Here is a 16,138-nt window from a genome sequence, read left to right on the forward strand (position 1 = left end):
GAAGGAAACTGCTTTTCGGCTAGTTATTTGACATAGTTACCCTCATCAGGTAAAAAGAATAGGCAGAAACTGTTCTAGTATACGTGAAACCAAAATCAAGTCACAGACAAGTTTGGAATTATAAGCCCAGGTCCAGAAGCTAAGACTTACTGGTCATACATTGCTTTTGTCCAAAGGAGAACAGAGGATTTAAGTTCTTATCTCCTTTGAGAATGTGGTTTGCAAGAGTTATCAAAATGCTCAGCGTGTTGAACTATATTACTTTCTTTAGGATGGAACCATCTTGGTTAATGGCTATGTAGATCGTGAAACCAAAGAGAAATATGAACTGCTGTTGGTGGCATCTGATAATGGAATGCCTCAAAGGCAGGTAAAGTAGAGGATCACGTTACGCTTTGTTGCAACACCCTTTTATTAACAAAAATTCAGTATTTGTGCATTTTCTGAGTCACGGTTTTCTCCTTTCATCACACCAGAATTTCACATACATCAGCATTCAAGTATTAGATGTGAATGATAATGTTCCTCTGTTTACAAAAATGCACTACTCGGCCAGCATACGTGTAGCAACAGCAAAAGAAGGAATGTTTGTACTGTCAGTGTCTGCTACTGACCTTGACATCGGGAACAATTCTGTTATTTCATACAGGTAAATTTCTATGAGGCTAATAAGTATCTTTTATTAAAGAAACAAAAGGGTGTTTTTATTTATTTTATTTTACAAAGTACTTTTACTGGTGACCTGAAAGATAAGACCTTTTACAAGTGCTGTAATCGATAATGGTTTTTAAACTTAGCAAAGAGGAGATCCATTAATTTGTGTTTTATTAATTTTTCAAATCTTGAGTACACCATAAAAAAAAAACAACAAACATTTAGAGGATAACATCAAGAACTGAAAGTCAAGGTTTATTTCCACTTCTAAAATTTTATATAAACATGTTGGAATTTGAGTGGAAAGCAAATGAATCTCCAAGAATGACTATATTTTTATACACATTCTGTTTCCTGAGAGGAGGAGATCAGGAAATATGAACATTCATAATGGGCTGTGCATAAAAATTACATAATTGAGGAAGATTCCTGGATGATCCCTGTACTATCAAAAATACCTGGATACATTCACAGGAAAATATAGATTAGGAAGTCCTTAAGATGAATGAGTCAGAAAACTGTGGTTGTTTAAAAATAGGGTCTTGAAAGGGAGGAGTTTTATCTGTGAGATGGCATTCTACCTTAAACGTATACTTGTTCTTGTGAGCAATCCACTTACCCACAAGAGTGTGCAGAAACTAGGATCTGCAGCCTTCAAGTGAAAGTCACCTCTTCTTCTTACATTGCAGAATATGCAGCTGAGTGAACAGTGTCTGCTTCTTATTTGTGGGAAGATCAAAGGCTTGAGATCTAATGGGATGTGAAGGCATGAATTCTCACTTTCTTCAATGTGGAAGACGTGCTAGGGAATAAAAAGGCAGATAGACCTAGGTTAATGTTGCTAGAGTATGTTTCTTAGACATTCTTTTAATATTTATAAATAAATGCTATTTATTGGTTCTATTTATATTTAAAAATAAATACTATTTGTTTGCTGCTTGTTACAAAAGTAATGGGAATCAGAGGATACTTCCTGTGTCACTAACATGAATATTATACTAATTTTTTTTTAAATCAGCCTAGAGAACCATTCTGATATTTTCCATATAAATAACCATACTGGAGAGATCATCCTCATCAGCAGCTTGGCCCACATCACAGCTGACACAGTTGTCACACTGACGGTTATTGCTGCTGACCATGGAGTTCCTCAGCTTGCATCAAATGGTAAATTATGTTTTCTCCTTCTGCTTTTTTTTCTTCCCACATAAATGCAATCTTTACAAACAATGAAATCAAAGCTAGTTAGGGTTAGAATCCATATTATATTTCAGGAATGATGGAAAAGTTGCTTTTTACTCTTTAATTTCCTTCCAGATGATGAACAGAGAGCTTAGTTTAATAATCCTGACCAGGATAGCACAATAGTGCTTCTAACATTAAAAAAAAAAAAAAAAAAAAAAAAAAGACTGTGTCAAATATTTCCTCTATTTTCTTAGAGCTAGAAATGTTTACACTGGCAAATATATTTTAGCACTTTCCAAAAATATTTAATAATATTTTTCATGTATTTTTAGGAAATGTTTTTGATTTTTTTGTGACCAAAAAGAACAACTGATTTTCTTAAAATAAGATGAGAAATCTAAATAGAATTTGAACTCATTGGGTTTTATGGATATCACTTTTCTTTTGTTACAATGCAATTTAAAGGGAAAAAAAATCAAATCCTGTGAACTCCTTGCTTTTCTACTTATTGAGGCAGCACTGCTGTAATCAGTGAAGTGTTGTTGCCCTGGAACTCCACTCAAGCATGAAAGGTCAGGTATAGAAGTCATTCTATCTTGTGTATCGTATATTATTCCTTTTTGCTACTGACTTTTATTTTCTTTTTGCTACTGTTTCCTACATGCCAGTTTCTGTCAATTTCTATAATTACCCCAAAAAATTAGGGAAATAGGGCTCAGGACATGATTATTTCACCAGCAGCTTTGTTATTTTAGTGCTTCTAACACTTGAATAATTTTCCCTCATTAGTCTCTGTTACTGTCTACCTGCTGGTAAATGACACTGGCTTCGGACTGGCTTTTGAAAGCTCCAGCTATGAGTTCAGCGTTCCAGAAGAGGAACCTGTTTGGACTGTTGTTGGCTCTGTGAAGGCACTGACTGGAAGCATAGCCATACAAGTAGCATACTTTCTGAGATCGCATGCTGACAAGTTCGCTATTAGTGACCAAGGAGACATTGTGACTCTTGCCACGCTAGATCGAGAAGATGATGACCTGTACAGCATTGTGGTAGAAGCTGTTGATTCTGTGGTGCCACCCAATACAGCTATCGCTTTGGTACAGTGTGTTGCATTTTTAATCATCAGTTTTTAAAACCACTAGAACATTAAATGAAAAAAAAAGTCTAGATAAGTGTCACTGATTATGTAAGAATGAGTATTTCAAGAGACTTGTTGAATTTAATTTACGTTTCTCCTGAGGAAGTACTACAATCTTGACAGCTTCTCAAACTGCATCACTTCCAGGGTGCTCCTCTATGAAGAGCTCATAACCGAAGAAACTGATGAACACTGAAACTGATTCTGTGCAGTTTTGCTAAAAAGCCCCAGATTATTAATTCTTATCATCTCTTCTGGTTAAAGTAGTTTATCTTGTAACAATTGAGAATTAAAAAAATAGAATTGCTGAGATGCTGAGGTTGTGGAAATATCCAAATGCTGAAGTTAGGAATCCTCTATGGTATTGGGTTTTTTTGTTTTGTTTTGTTTATTTTTTTCTGTAAACTTTTGTAGACTGAAATGAAAATGTTCTCCTTTGGATGCTGTTTCTACAATCAAGTTTGTTTTTAAATGCAGGTAACCGTGAGAGTAAGTGACATCAACGACAATCCTCCAGTTTTCTCAAAATCGATTCAAACAAAACTGTCTCTTCCTGAGAATGCGGCTCCTCTAGATTTGGGAACATTCTCTGCTACTGATCTGGATATAGGAGATAATGCATTTATAAGCTATTATTTGCAAGATGATTTTGCTGGAACGTTCCATATTAATACTTCCACAGGCGAGTTAACAACAGGAACATCCTTAGACAGAGAAACAATGGACAATTATGAGCTGATAATAATAGTAAGTTGAAAAATTTGTTGCAAGTTTGCAAAATTCTCAAGATAAAACTGAAAAATACTGAATAAATAAATAAGGAAAAAAACACCCAAAAAACCCCTTAGTATTCATGAATTCCATTAGAATTCATTCATCGTTTTTTGGTTGTTATATTTTTCACTGAGAACTTTGCTTCCTGCTGTTAAATTTTTATTATTGAATAAATGGCCCATGAACTTCAGATCCTAAAGATTACATTAGATGCATGGTAGCTTACTGTCAAATCTGTAAGGCATTCCTGAGCTTGTTTTAGACTGGACAGCTGCCACAACTGTATTACTTGTACTGTTTTGCCAGTCCAGTTTTGTCCGTTCCTCTCAATTTTTTCCACTCTTCAAAATGTATGTATTTAGGCATGCAATTTCTGAGATTTATATTAAAAAATGCACTTGGGCTAAATTTTACATTTTTACACTTACTTTGTAAACATCTCTGCTATTAATCAAATTAAGGTTTGCACATAAAAGTAGTTTTTCCAGCACCTGCCATTGTGTCAGAGTGTGTTTTAAAGAGTCCTTTACAGCTGGTTAAAGTACTGAGCAAAGTGAGAAGCTCTTAGAAGGTATTCAGATCAGCAAGCACAGAGTTAGACCAATATAATTGAGTGATTACTGACCCAGCAGGAAGTCTTCAGAGACAAAGATTCCTTTCTGAATTTTTATTTTGAAATAAGTTTATGTAGTGCTGTATTTAATGACTTGCTTCTTCACAGGCCATTGACTCTGGCAAACCACCACTATCAACAAGCTTAGCTCTAAGCATTGCTGTAGAAGATGTAAACGACAACCCACCTGTGTTCTCCCAGAAGTTGTACTCCGTGACTGTAAAGGAGAATGATCCTCCACACGTGGTGCGTGGCATTAGGAGTGTTCTGCTGCAGTGGTGTTCTTTATGTAAACTTGGAATTGATGCGATGATGATTGTGCATTGGTGAATGCCTGTTCAGTCTATGGAGTCTGTAAAATCAGTGTGCATTCATTTTATATGACAGTGGACTCCACTTGATCTCCCTCAAGTTCTCTTTGTGCCCCTCTCCCCACCCCTTCTACCCCAGCAGTGGTTCTGCACTGTATAGGTCTGGTTTTCAAAGGGCCTAAAGGCATCCTGTTGTAAGCCTGCTAGGTAATGTACCTAGTATCCCCTTGTTCTTAAGGTGTTCTGTCTTACCTTAATATATTGATTTCTGGCTCCACGTCTGCCTTGTGGATGTGAAGTAATGATTGGCTGGAATCAAGGAAAGGGGTAACACCCTAGATTATGACATCTGTTACTTGTCCTGCTATATGCCGTGTCAGTATTCTAGAAATGCAGTTAATGGTTTTGAGTAAATCAGACAGTGAGCATGATACAGTTTAATACTTGTGCATATGCTTTGCCGTTCTCCTCATTTCGATGTAAATGATGTAAATGTTTTTTGGTTTTTTTTTTTTTTAATTTAGATTTTAAGCGTAACAGCCACAGACAAAGACATGGGGTACAATGCCATTATTCATTACACTATTATTGAAGAGACTTCATTTCATGTTGGAGAATTTTCTGGAACTATTTCAACAGTGCAACCTCTGGACTATGAAAGTTGTGCCTATTATACATTTACACTAAAAGCTTTCAATCCTGGCGAGCCCTATCTCCAAGACATAGCAAACATTACAGGTAGCTCTAATTTATTACAAAAATTTTTCCTTGATTTCTCTTTCAGCATGTGTAATTATAATGCACAAAGGTAGTCCTCAAACACATTCAGCTAAAGTAAATTATTAGAAATAACTGTGATCTTTTAATTATGGCCAGATGAAATTTTTCTCAAAAAATGTTTAACTGCTTTGTCAGATAGGAAGGTTTTTTTTACACACTGACATTCCTTATTTCAGTTTAAGATGAGACAGACACAGGATGGAGCACAAGGAAACAACGAGGTTGTATTATTCAAGACAGATAGTAGTGACAACGTGTGAGCCAAAAGTGAAGTCATTTTGAGGAAAATATTTTCTGAACAGTAAAGAATTTAATCCACAAAGGGCAGCTGTTTTGAAGTTCAGAAAACAAAGTTGCTGTTTTCTTTATAGAATTTAAACTCAGTACAAAGGAACTGTGGAGGCTTCCATGAGCTGAAGCAATAGCCTGTAACTTCTTAAGTGAAATTCAAACACTCAGATGTGGACCTTCTTTTCTTAGTTATCGTGGAAGATGTTAATGAAGAAGGACCCATGTTTGATAAGCCCTCATATTTCCAGATCCTTCCAGACAATTCTACAGCTGGCACATTGGTGGTAGATATTGATGCAAGAGATGAAAGTAAAGGTTATGATGAAGGAATTTTCTACAATATTACAGGTATGTTAGGAAAAGCCTCGTGGGTGTTTATTACTAGAATACTGTGTATTCTAATGTGTACTACCAAACTATTAATGTTTTTGTGAAATTAAGACCCTGAAAAGTACAAAAAACTGCATCTTGAACAATTATATTCAAAATTGATAGAAATGTATGTGAGAGACAAATGTTTTAAACTATTTATGCATAAAGCTGACTTTTTTTTGGAGAGATTATACTGTTGTATTATCTAAAAACTGATCAAAATAATGGCTTCTAGTGAGTGTTTACTACAGAAACAAAGAAGGATATTCTTGTCCTGGAGAGGTAATTGGGAATTTTAGGCTTTGCTTACAACACTGCCTTGAATACAAATCCTAATGAAAAGCTGGATACAGCAGGCACATTTGTGTGGTATTGACACATGGTAGTATATCTCAGCTCCAGCAGATACCATACCTATATGGTGTCTATAGTTGTCATGCAACAAGTATGCATTGTAATCTTTAACCTGGAAGACTCAATGCCTAACATGCTCAGCTCACAGCACCATGACACTGACAAGGTATTCCAGGCCTTTGTGACTGGAGACAAGGTTCTATCTCTCTTCCTATACCTGAGAAGAGATTACTGAGAAAATGAAGCTGAACTCCTCACTGAGGTGAAGAGTTCACAACAGAAGAATTGGATATCATTGCCACAAGTTGAAGCAAAAGTTTCTGACTGCCATCGTAACATAAGGGAAAAAAACTCGTCTGTGAATGTAAGAGAGGAAAAAGTTCTCTATGAATATAACTGAGCACTGGAACAAACCGTCCCGAGAAGCCACCCTTGGAGATTTCCATCACTAGGCTGGTCAAAGTCCTATGCAATATACCATGATTTCATCCAAGATCTTGCTTTGAGTGAGAGATTGGACTACAGGCTTCACAAGGGCCCTTCCAACTGAAAGGACTCTGCGACACAAATGCAGCATCAGGGGAGAGTTCATACTGCATCTGTATGTGTTTCACATAACATGCAGAGCAGTTTTCAACTCAAGTCTTCCTAATCTTGGGTATATAGTTCAGTCACTGGTCTCTGCTGGTTCTGTTGAACATTTCCAGCATTTGTTTTTCCCTTTTCAGGTGGAAACTCCGAACGCCTCTTTAATCTTTCCAGTACCTCAGGAGTACTCACATTAACAAGAGACTTAAACAAACAGGCTCTCCCCCTGTATTACTCCTTGGCAGTCACCGCTACGGATTCAGGTCTGCCACCACTTTCAACTTCTGTAAAGGTACTAAAATTCTTACTTTAGTGTCTACTTACAAAGTTTATTCACCAAACTGCTTTATTCCAAACAGAGTTTAACTACAGGTAACAGGAATTAGTAAGACAAAAGTGTGCAAGGAGGAGTTGGAATGTCATCACTGCATGTCTGCTTTGGGAACAGGATATGCTATGATAGCTTTTAAAAAGTTATGCTGCTATAGCGGTTGCTTGGTACTTTATCTGTTTTCTATTGTTTTGATCATTCCACTTCAGAAAAGATGCAAAAATGACAGAGGCTTTGGACGGTGGGGAAAGAAGTATAGAGGAATGGAAACCTCTGTGCAAGGTCAAGAGTAAGACAGTTAGAAGGTACACAGTGGAAGTGTGTGATATAATAAACAGGAGACAGCAAATAAGGCGTCCCTGTCTATTTTCTCATGGTATGAGAAATAAGTGCATTTTAAAATGAAGGGTGAGAAATTGAAATATGACAAAGGAAACTTTTTTTTTTACACAGTGATTTTTTTTTTATTTTACTTTTTCTGCTTTTGCAACTACATATCCCAGATCAGCAAAACTCAAGAACAAGTAGAAAAGGATGAGGATAAAGATGGAAAATGATATTCAACAGAACCTAAAACAGTTAGAAGTCAGTGTTGTTCAGAGCACTGTACAGCACTGGCATTTAGAATTAAACTGTCCATATTTTTGTGAACTAGAGGCATTATTTACAGCCTTGCACAATTTTTCATAAAACCAATTATAACCATTCCTGTTCTGACTGTGCATATTACAGTGGAATAATTTGTTACAAATCCTCTTTCTGAAAGCTGTTAAGCCAAAAAAAGTCACTTGAAATTGTGAGCAACTATCCCACTCTGTATTTAGGAAAAAAATCAGCTGAAACTAAACTGGTGAGATCACTGGCTATTCTTTTTTTTAACAATTTTCACTAATGTACAGGTACTGTGTTAAACTCAGCATGCAGTAATCCTAGGATTTTTCTTACTGAAAAAGTTCCAGACTTCTGTTGTGTAATGTCTGTGCTCATGTCATCTTCCATGCAGGTGTCAGTAATTATAGCTCCCACCAACATTTCATTCCCAGTGTTCTCTGAAGCAGTCTATCAGCCTGCACCTCTGAGTGAGAAAACACTGCCAGATACATTTGTTGTACAGATCACTGCGTTGTATAAGGTCCCTGTGATATACAGCATCGTGTCTGGAGATGAAAAGGGTAAGCTTTTCACAGGAAATAACAAGGAAAAAGATGTGTTCCTGAACCCTGCATCCCTAAACCTCTAGGTGGGGATCAGGGCAGTAAATCCCACCCTCCCCCCCACTGTAAGGGCAGAGCAAGTCCAAGACTGCCTCATGAGACTGAAAGTGTACAAGTCTATGGGGCTGGATGGCGTGCATCCCAGTGCTCTGAAGGAGCTGGCTGAGGTGGTTGCTGAGCCACTCTCCATCATATCTGAAATGTCGTGGCTGTCAGGTGAGGTCCTGGATGACTGGAGGAAGGGTCACTCACTCCCATTTATAAGAAAGGGAGCAAGGAGGACTGAAGTAACTACAGACCGGTGAGTCTCACTTCTGTGCCTGGGAAGATCATGGAACAGATCCTCCTGGATGACATGCTTGATCACATGAGGAATGGGCGTGTGATCCGAGACAGCCAGCACGGCTTCACCAGGGGAAGGTCATGCCTAACCAGTCTGGTGGCCTTCTGTGATGGAGTGATGGCATTGGTGGACAAGGGAAAGGTGGCTAATGTCATTTACCTGGACTTGAGCAAGGCTTTTGATGCGGTCCCCTACAACAACCTTATCTCCAAATTGGAGGGATGTGGATTTGATGGGTGGACCACCTGATGGATAAGAAACTGGTTGAAAGGCTGCAGACAGAGGGTGGTAATTAATAGTTCTATGTCCAGGTGGTAATGAACAGTGTCCCCCAGGGCTCTGTCTTGGGACCGGTGGTCTTTAAAATCTCTATCAATGACACTGATGATGGAATTGAGCGCACCCTCAGCAAGTTTGCTGATGACACCAAGCTGAGTGGTGCAATTGACACGGTAGAAGGAAGGGAAGCCGTTCAGAGGGACCTTGACAGGCTTGAAAGGTGGAGCTGGGTGAACCTGATGAGGTTCACTCGGGCTGGAGGAGTCCAAGTATACATACAGACCAGAAGGAGAGCAGCCCTTGAGAGCAGCCCTGCAGAAGAAGGACCTGGGGGTCCTAGTGAATGAAAAACTGAACATGAACCAGCAGTGTGCTCTTGCAGCTCAGAAAGCAAATGGTATCCTGGGCTCCATCAGAAGAGGGGTGGCCAACAGGGACAGGGAGGCAATTGTCACTCTCTACTCTGCCCTCATGAGGCGCCATCTGCAGCACTGTGTCCAGGTCTGGGGCTCCCAATACAAGAAAGACAGGGAGCTGTTGGAGAAGGTCCGGAGGAGGACCACAAAGTGTTTAGAGTGCTGGAGCACCTCCTCTACAAAGACAGGCTGAGGGAGCTGGGCTTGTTCAGCCTGGAGAAAAGAAGGCTGCCTCATTGCAGCCTGTCAGTACCTAAAGGGAGCCTATAATCAGGAGGGGAATCAACTGTTTGAAAGGGTAGATAACAGCAGGACAAGGGGAAATGGTTTTAAGTTGAAGGAGAGAAGACAGGTTGGCTACTGGGGGGAAGTTCTTTACGGAGAGAGTGGTGAGGTTCTGGAACAGACTTGCCAAGGGAGGCTATAGATGCCCCATCCTGGAGGTGTTCAAGGCCAGATTGGATGAGGCTCTGGGCAAATGTGGAGGTCGATGGCCCTGCCTGTGGTGGGGAGGTTGGAGCTTGGTGATCCTTGAGGTCCTTTCCAACCCAAGCCATTCTGTGATTCTGCCTTAAACAGAAATACTGTTGCAAAAAACTTCACATTTTAGATTTTTTTTTGTAGTGGTTGTTTTTTTGCTTTTATCTCAGTTCTACAGCCATGAACATTTAGTGTATATGAACCAGATCTATAAATTCAGTATGGATCAAGTGTCCAGTATGGCAAGTGAATTTTTGCTGGATTAGTTACAGTCACATGGTAAAGACCTGACTGAACTGGCCATACGGGGCTTTTTTTTTCTGCTACGTGAGGATCAGATGGTATCTGATCAGGCATACAGGTACAGTGACTGGAGAGAGAATACTTAAATCAGCATAAAGCTTTCTGGCTGGAGCACAAACCTACCAACCAACTAACCAACCAAAAAACCTCACAGCAGCATTTTCTTAAGCATGAATGTGTAAAACAGGCTTCCATGTCATAAAGTGGATTGGTACTTAGTGTTATGTTTTGTTTTGCTTTTTAACGAATCTTAAACTTAAAGAGCTAATTTTGCTAAATCAAATGTAGCCACTTTGCATTTATCTTACTGTAAAGTTTTTGAGGCTGTCGTTCCCTTGAAGCTGTCAAGGAACTCTAATAAATGCAGAATCCCTCATCTTCACTCACAACAGAATTCATAGTGAATAAAATAACTGCTTGCTGAAGCAAGAACAAAAAATCTCTGACTCTTTCAGAGAAAGGTGAAGATCACTTGAACAGAAAGTGGTGCAGTGAACCACTGCGAAACCCCATTGGTTTGCATACTGACTTACTTTGTTAGTAGTTTTTGTTAACTGTAGGCCTGGATTTAGCTGATATTCTTATAAATCCATGCTTATTTTTTTTGTTGTTGTTGTTTTTCTTGGAAAAATACTGTAGCCTATGATAAGATATATGAATTACATATAGCTTACATTGAAGGCTATATCTTCAGTTTTAACTAAAAAAAATCAGAACAACTTCTTTTTGTTTGCTTGTTTTTAATAGGGTATTTCATTATCAATCCATCCACTGGTATCATAAGAACAGGAAAGAAATTGACAGTGGAAGATTTTCCATTCTTTTTCAATGTGAGAGCAACAGATTCATCTACTGCTAGCATATATAATGAAGTTTCTGTGTATGTGGAAGTCATTGATGAAAATGATTTCCCTCCAGTTTTCACATCCTCTCTACTGGAACAACAGCTGGAAGAGGTAAGAAAACATTATCCAGACTGAATCATAAAAATGAATCCTCAAAGTAGTAGTGAAAACAAATAATGAACTCTTATGTTGACTACATTAATAAACATCATGGAACTGAACAGGCTTTGTGTTCTACTATACAATGTTTTCAGGTTAATTTCAACCTGAAAGTCTTAATACATAGAGAATGGTCTAGAAGTGAGGACAAACTGAAGAAAAAGTGAATGTTTTACTAATAAAGGACTACATGGCAGAAAAAAAATGCCAGCCATTCCTATCTTGCATTTCTATTCATGTGCATTTACAATTTGATTCTCACTTAGCTTTTTGTAAGGGAGCTTTGAGAAAAGTAGACTGAGTGGGGGTCTTACTAATGTTAATAAGTATCTTAAGTGTGAGAGACAAGGGGGTATGTCCAACCTCTTTTCAGTGGTCTGTGGGGACAGGGGGAAATGGCTGTAAACTGCATCAATATGCAAAAGAACCTCTTCCTGGTGAGGGTGATGGAGCACTGCAGCAGGCTCCCCGGGGAGGTTGTGGAGTTGTCTTCTTTGGAGAGATTCAAGACCCATCTGGTGGCTTACCTGTGAACCCTGCTTTAGGGAGCTGCTTTGTAGGGGTTTGGACTTGATGATCTCTGGAGATCCCTTCCAATCCCTACAATGCTGTGATTTTGTGTGATTCTGTGGAGCTTCTTGCATGGAAGTGACAGAAACAAGTCTTCTCTATGTTTGCACACATCTCTCATGGAAGCAGATCTGCTATGACCCACCACTAAGTGGTGGCAGAAAGCAAGTCAGTCTGTTATGTTGCAGTGGTCTGCAATGGAAGTCACAGCATTTAGCTATGCATAAGGATCTAAGTTACATCTCACTCTTCAACACTTTCTGCACCTTAATCTGCTTCTGACTTAAAACAGCAACAACAAATAAACAAAAAATCCAGCACACTGGTGCACATACATTGGTAGCACATACATTGCCTTTGAGATTACCAGCTGATTCAGAATGTTGTCTTTAACAACCACAAATCATTTGAAATCTAGTCAATTTCTAACGTTTAACTAAATCTACATTTAATTATTATGCCTACTTTTAATATTCTCAGTTACTTCAATGTAGAAGAGTTGGAATCACATTGCCAAACCTTAAAAATGGATTTCCATATGAAACATTTACAGAGAAAAATGGTTGGATGCAGAATTGGATCGAATTACTTTAGATCAGGTTTCAAATGGCCCTAAAACTAAAATACTGATATTTAGTGCCAATCTTAATGCAAATAGCATTTTTAAAGGGATGAATTAGATCATTTATTAAAAAAAAAATAAAATTATTATTCAATTAATGTTCAAGCAGAAGAATGACTTCAAAGTTCAGAACATCTCTGTAGTTTCAAAGGAGTAGAAATTATTAATTATTAATAATTCCTTAACAGCAAGTCAGAAGCTTGAGATCAACATCTGATGGGTTTAAAAGATGGTGATTTTTTTTTCTGAAAAAAAGACATGGGCCGATGAAATTGTTCTATTCTTCAATATATGCAGTGTCTGTTTCCCCCTTTCACATATTTCAAGAAATTGCAGCTAACCAAAGACTATGAGAGCCTCAATTTGTTTTCCATTGACAGAATTTGCCTGCTACCCAGATTGTCCACCTGATAGCTCGGGATAACGACACAGGAAGAAATGGTGTCCTAACATATGGCATTCTCAGTGGAGATGGAACAAAATTCCAGATAGATGAAGCAACTGGAATTCTTTATTCCACTGTCTCCTTTGATTATGAAGAGGAACCTACAGAGTACCAGGTTTGCTTTTGTTTTCTTAAAGCTTAATTCAGAACATTTTTATTTTTTCCCTGGATATTTGATGACTTTTTTTTTTATTTGATACTGAAAAGGTGCTGGAGACAAGGCGATGGTTAATCTTCTTCCCTACTGTTTCTGCTACTGCTAGATAATTTTTATCATTTTATTTTGTTTTAAGCAAAAAAACTGGTGAATTTTTCGGTTGTTCCTATGTCAATCAGCTATTCCTGAAGTTTTCGGTAACCATTCTGAAGTGATTTCAGAATTCAAGCTTACATTTCTAAGAATACTCTGAGGTTTAAAACTTATCTAGACTTTTTAATTGTAAACTTGTATCCATTTATATGGTTTCATTTCCAATAATCATGTTACTTATAGGTTGTAATATATGCTGAAGATGATGGAATTCCTGAGAAGAAAAGGGGTTACTGCACAGTTGTCGTAAAGATCACTGATGTTAACGATTGGCCACCTGTGTTTAATCCAGTGACTCCATTCAGTGTAAACGAAAATGTGGATGTGGAATTCGTAGTTGGAAAAGTCACAGCAACAGACAGAGACACAGGAGACAATGCTTTTGTTCTTTACAGCCTTACAGGTAACTAGGGGTTCTCTTGCTGCACTGGAATAACTGTCACGTTGTTGTGTGCATTGCTAAAAGTGTAAATAGCCTTATATGTATTAGCCCCTAACTCTTTTCCACATAAGCCAAGAAGGGTCGCTTTCACTATTTTAATAATTTATGCCCTAGCTTTCAAGATTATTGAATAGCAGCTTTCATTGCAGAAACTACAATTGTTCTAAGTGCTATTAAATTAAGCCTCTCTTTAGCTTGTTGACTGTGGTCATTTTGCAGCCACTAGAAGTATCACAAGTGTGTCGGGAATGGATACACTACCATGGACTGATGGAGAGCTGTCTTCTTCACCCTTGTGCTGGACTCCTTTACCTCTGCAGTAGAAGTAGCACAACAGGCAGCATCTCCTCCGATACATCAGATTTCTGCACAAGCTGTTAACATATACTGCCTCTAATTTCATTTTAAATTAGTGCGCCAGATTGTGAACTGCAGCAGCAGAGAGCTCTGGTTTGTGCTATCACATTTTTAACTGTGGTAGCTGCTGGGATCAAGGCTGAGAAGAGCACCTCTTTTGCCATTACATTTAACGTGGCAAAACGGTGACGTAGTGCCTGCGGGCACATATAAGTTTCTGTTGTTGTTTGTACCATCAAGAGCAATGTGGATATAGTTTTTAGGATCTTTTATTTCCAGTATGCATACAAACTCTGAGGTAGTTTTGGACAAGAGCAGCCAGTAAAAATCACTCCACATCTTTTGGCAGTGACAGTTTGATTTCTCTTTACATCTATGTGCTACTTAGTCTGCCTTCCTTAGAGCCTGAATAAATTCAGTGACATCTCTTCTTACAGAACTTAGCAGGTAGGTGCACTGTCTTGTTACAGTATTGATGGCTGTTGCAACAGGCAAATGAGACTGAACACACAGGTCAGAGGACTGAAAAAGAGCCTGGGAACACCTCTGACCTCCACTAGTCTCAAAGGGATGTGCAGGCTTGGAAGAGTGTCTTTCTAGAGAAGTACTCCATGACTCCACTGTGCTGCCCATCATCATTTGCATGCCTCAAAAACTATTACTTTATGATTGAGATGGATGAATCTGCAGAACTCATTAGCCCATTCTGTTGGCTCACATTTCAAATTCCAGTCAATCTTTTATGTTTTTCTTGTACATCATCTACAGAATGGTTTTCATGAGCTCAAGACACAAATAAATGTATAATTAACTACCATTTTAAATGCTACATTTCTAAGATGTATTCATTAATAATACTGCTTTGATTGTCTCAGGTGATGGAGGAGACATATTTGAAATAGATGCAATACTTGGGAACATTAAGATAAAGAACTCTCCAGACTATGAAAATGTGAATAAGTATACCCTTACAGTGAATGCTGTCAACAATAAATCTGCCCCTTTCTATCAGGTAAAAGTGTATTGCTGTAAAAAAATGTGACACTTCCAGTCAGAGTGGATTTGAAATAGTGGGAGGAACACTTATCAGAGACATTTATTATGCAAAATATTGCAGTCTCCTAATTGTGTTTAAGGTCAGATTTTTGCCACCGATATTCATTCTGAAGAACACTGTCTACCATAATTCATTGAAATAATTTACAATCATGCAGGCTAGAATTTGACCTAAATTGTTTGCTGAGTAACCTGTGCTGGGAAGAGGAATTCTTGCCTGTTGCTTTTAGTTAGAACTACATGTACTGTGTTAATTTTTCACAGCAGGAAAAGCAATTTTCAGTAGATTGTTCCAATTCTGCTCTCTTTCTCTTATTTGAAAAGTTATTACACAATCAACAGAACTACGAAATCTGTATTTCCATTATCAGCTGCAACAGTAGGACACAGAACCTCCTATACATATCCTATTCTTACTCATTCTGAAAGCTTCCAAAAAGTAGACCCCCAATGCAAGTATGAATTCCTACATCTTTTGTATTAAAATCTTGTTATGATCTCCGATTTCAAGCTGACAAAATTAAACATTACCTGTTCTACTACAGCATTCTTAAAATCTTATTTATAATTTTTGTTACATAAGCGAATAATAACAAAATATTGCTAAATAAGACATTCCAAATATTCTAAGATTCTCTGAACTATTTTGTTTTCTAGACAACTACTAATGTCACTGTTCTAGTGGTTGATGTGAATGATAATGCTCCAGTATTTGCTCAGACTTCCTATTCCGCTTCTATAAACATGATTAATCCAGTAGGTGCTCATGTCATAACTGTGCATGCTACTGACAAAGATCAGGTAACTACTTATGTTTCATTTTGACACTGCTTTAAGTTGCAGCCCAAATATGTTTTTCTTTGTTCTTTAGGCATGAAATATCAACTCTGGCAGACAGAGAATCGT

The 16,138-nt window shown here is 38.0% G+C and overlaps 1 protein-coding gene across 3 annotated transcripts in view; it reads left to right on the forward strand.

The window, feature by feature from the left end:
- LOC128088666 (protocadherin Fat 4-like) overlaps window positions 1-16,138 on the forward strand; it is a 45,133-nt gene that overhangs the window by 18,487 nt on the left and 10,508 nt on the right. For all 3 annotated transcript variants that reach the window (XM_052699421.1, XM_052699422.1, XM_052699423.1), the window contains 15 exons: window positions 272-370; window positions 477-649; window positions 1,673-1,821; window positions 2,629-2,936; window positions 3,455-3,724; window positions 4,473-4,610; window positions 5,200-5,413; window positions 5,936-6,094; window positions 7,201-7,352; window positions 8,395-8,563; window positions 11,174-11,382; window positions 13,003-13,182; window positions 13,561-13,780; window positions 15,052-15,188; window positions 15,890-16,033. In XM_052699421.1, the coding sequence (XP_052555381.1) occupies window positions 272-370; window positions 477-649; window positions 1,673-1,821; window positions 2,629-2,936; window positions 3,455-3,724; window positions 4,473-4,610; window positions 5,200-5,413; window positions 5,936-6,094; window positions 7,201-7,352; window positions 8,395-8,563; window positions 11,174-11,382; window positions 13,003-13,182; window positions 13,561-13,780; window positions 15,052-15,188; window positions 15,890-16,033 (2,721 nt within the window). The remainder of the gene's footprint in view (window positions 1-271; window positions 371-476; window positions 650-1,672; window positions 1,822-2,628; window positions 2,937-3,454; window positions 3,725-4,472; window positions 4,611-5,199; window positions 5,414-5,935; window positions 6,095-7,200; window positions 7,353-8,394; window positions 8,564-11,173; window positions 11,383-13,002; window positions 13,183-13,560; window positions 13,781-15,051; window positions 15,189-15,889; window positions 16,034-16,138) is intronic.

Source organism: Tympanuchus pallidicinctus, unplaced genomic scaffold (genome assembly GCF_026119805.1).
Source record: "Tympanuchus pallidicinctus isolate F22 unplaced genomic scaffold, pur_lepc_1.0 scaffold1, whole genome shotgun sequence".
NCBI lineage: Eukaryota > Metazoa > Chordata > Aves > Galliformes > Phasianidae > Tympanuchus > Tympanuchus pallidicinctus.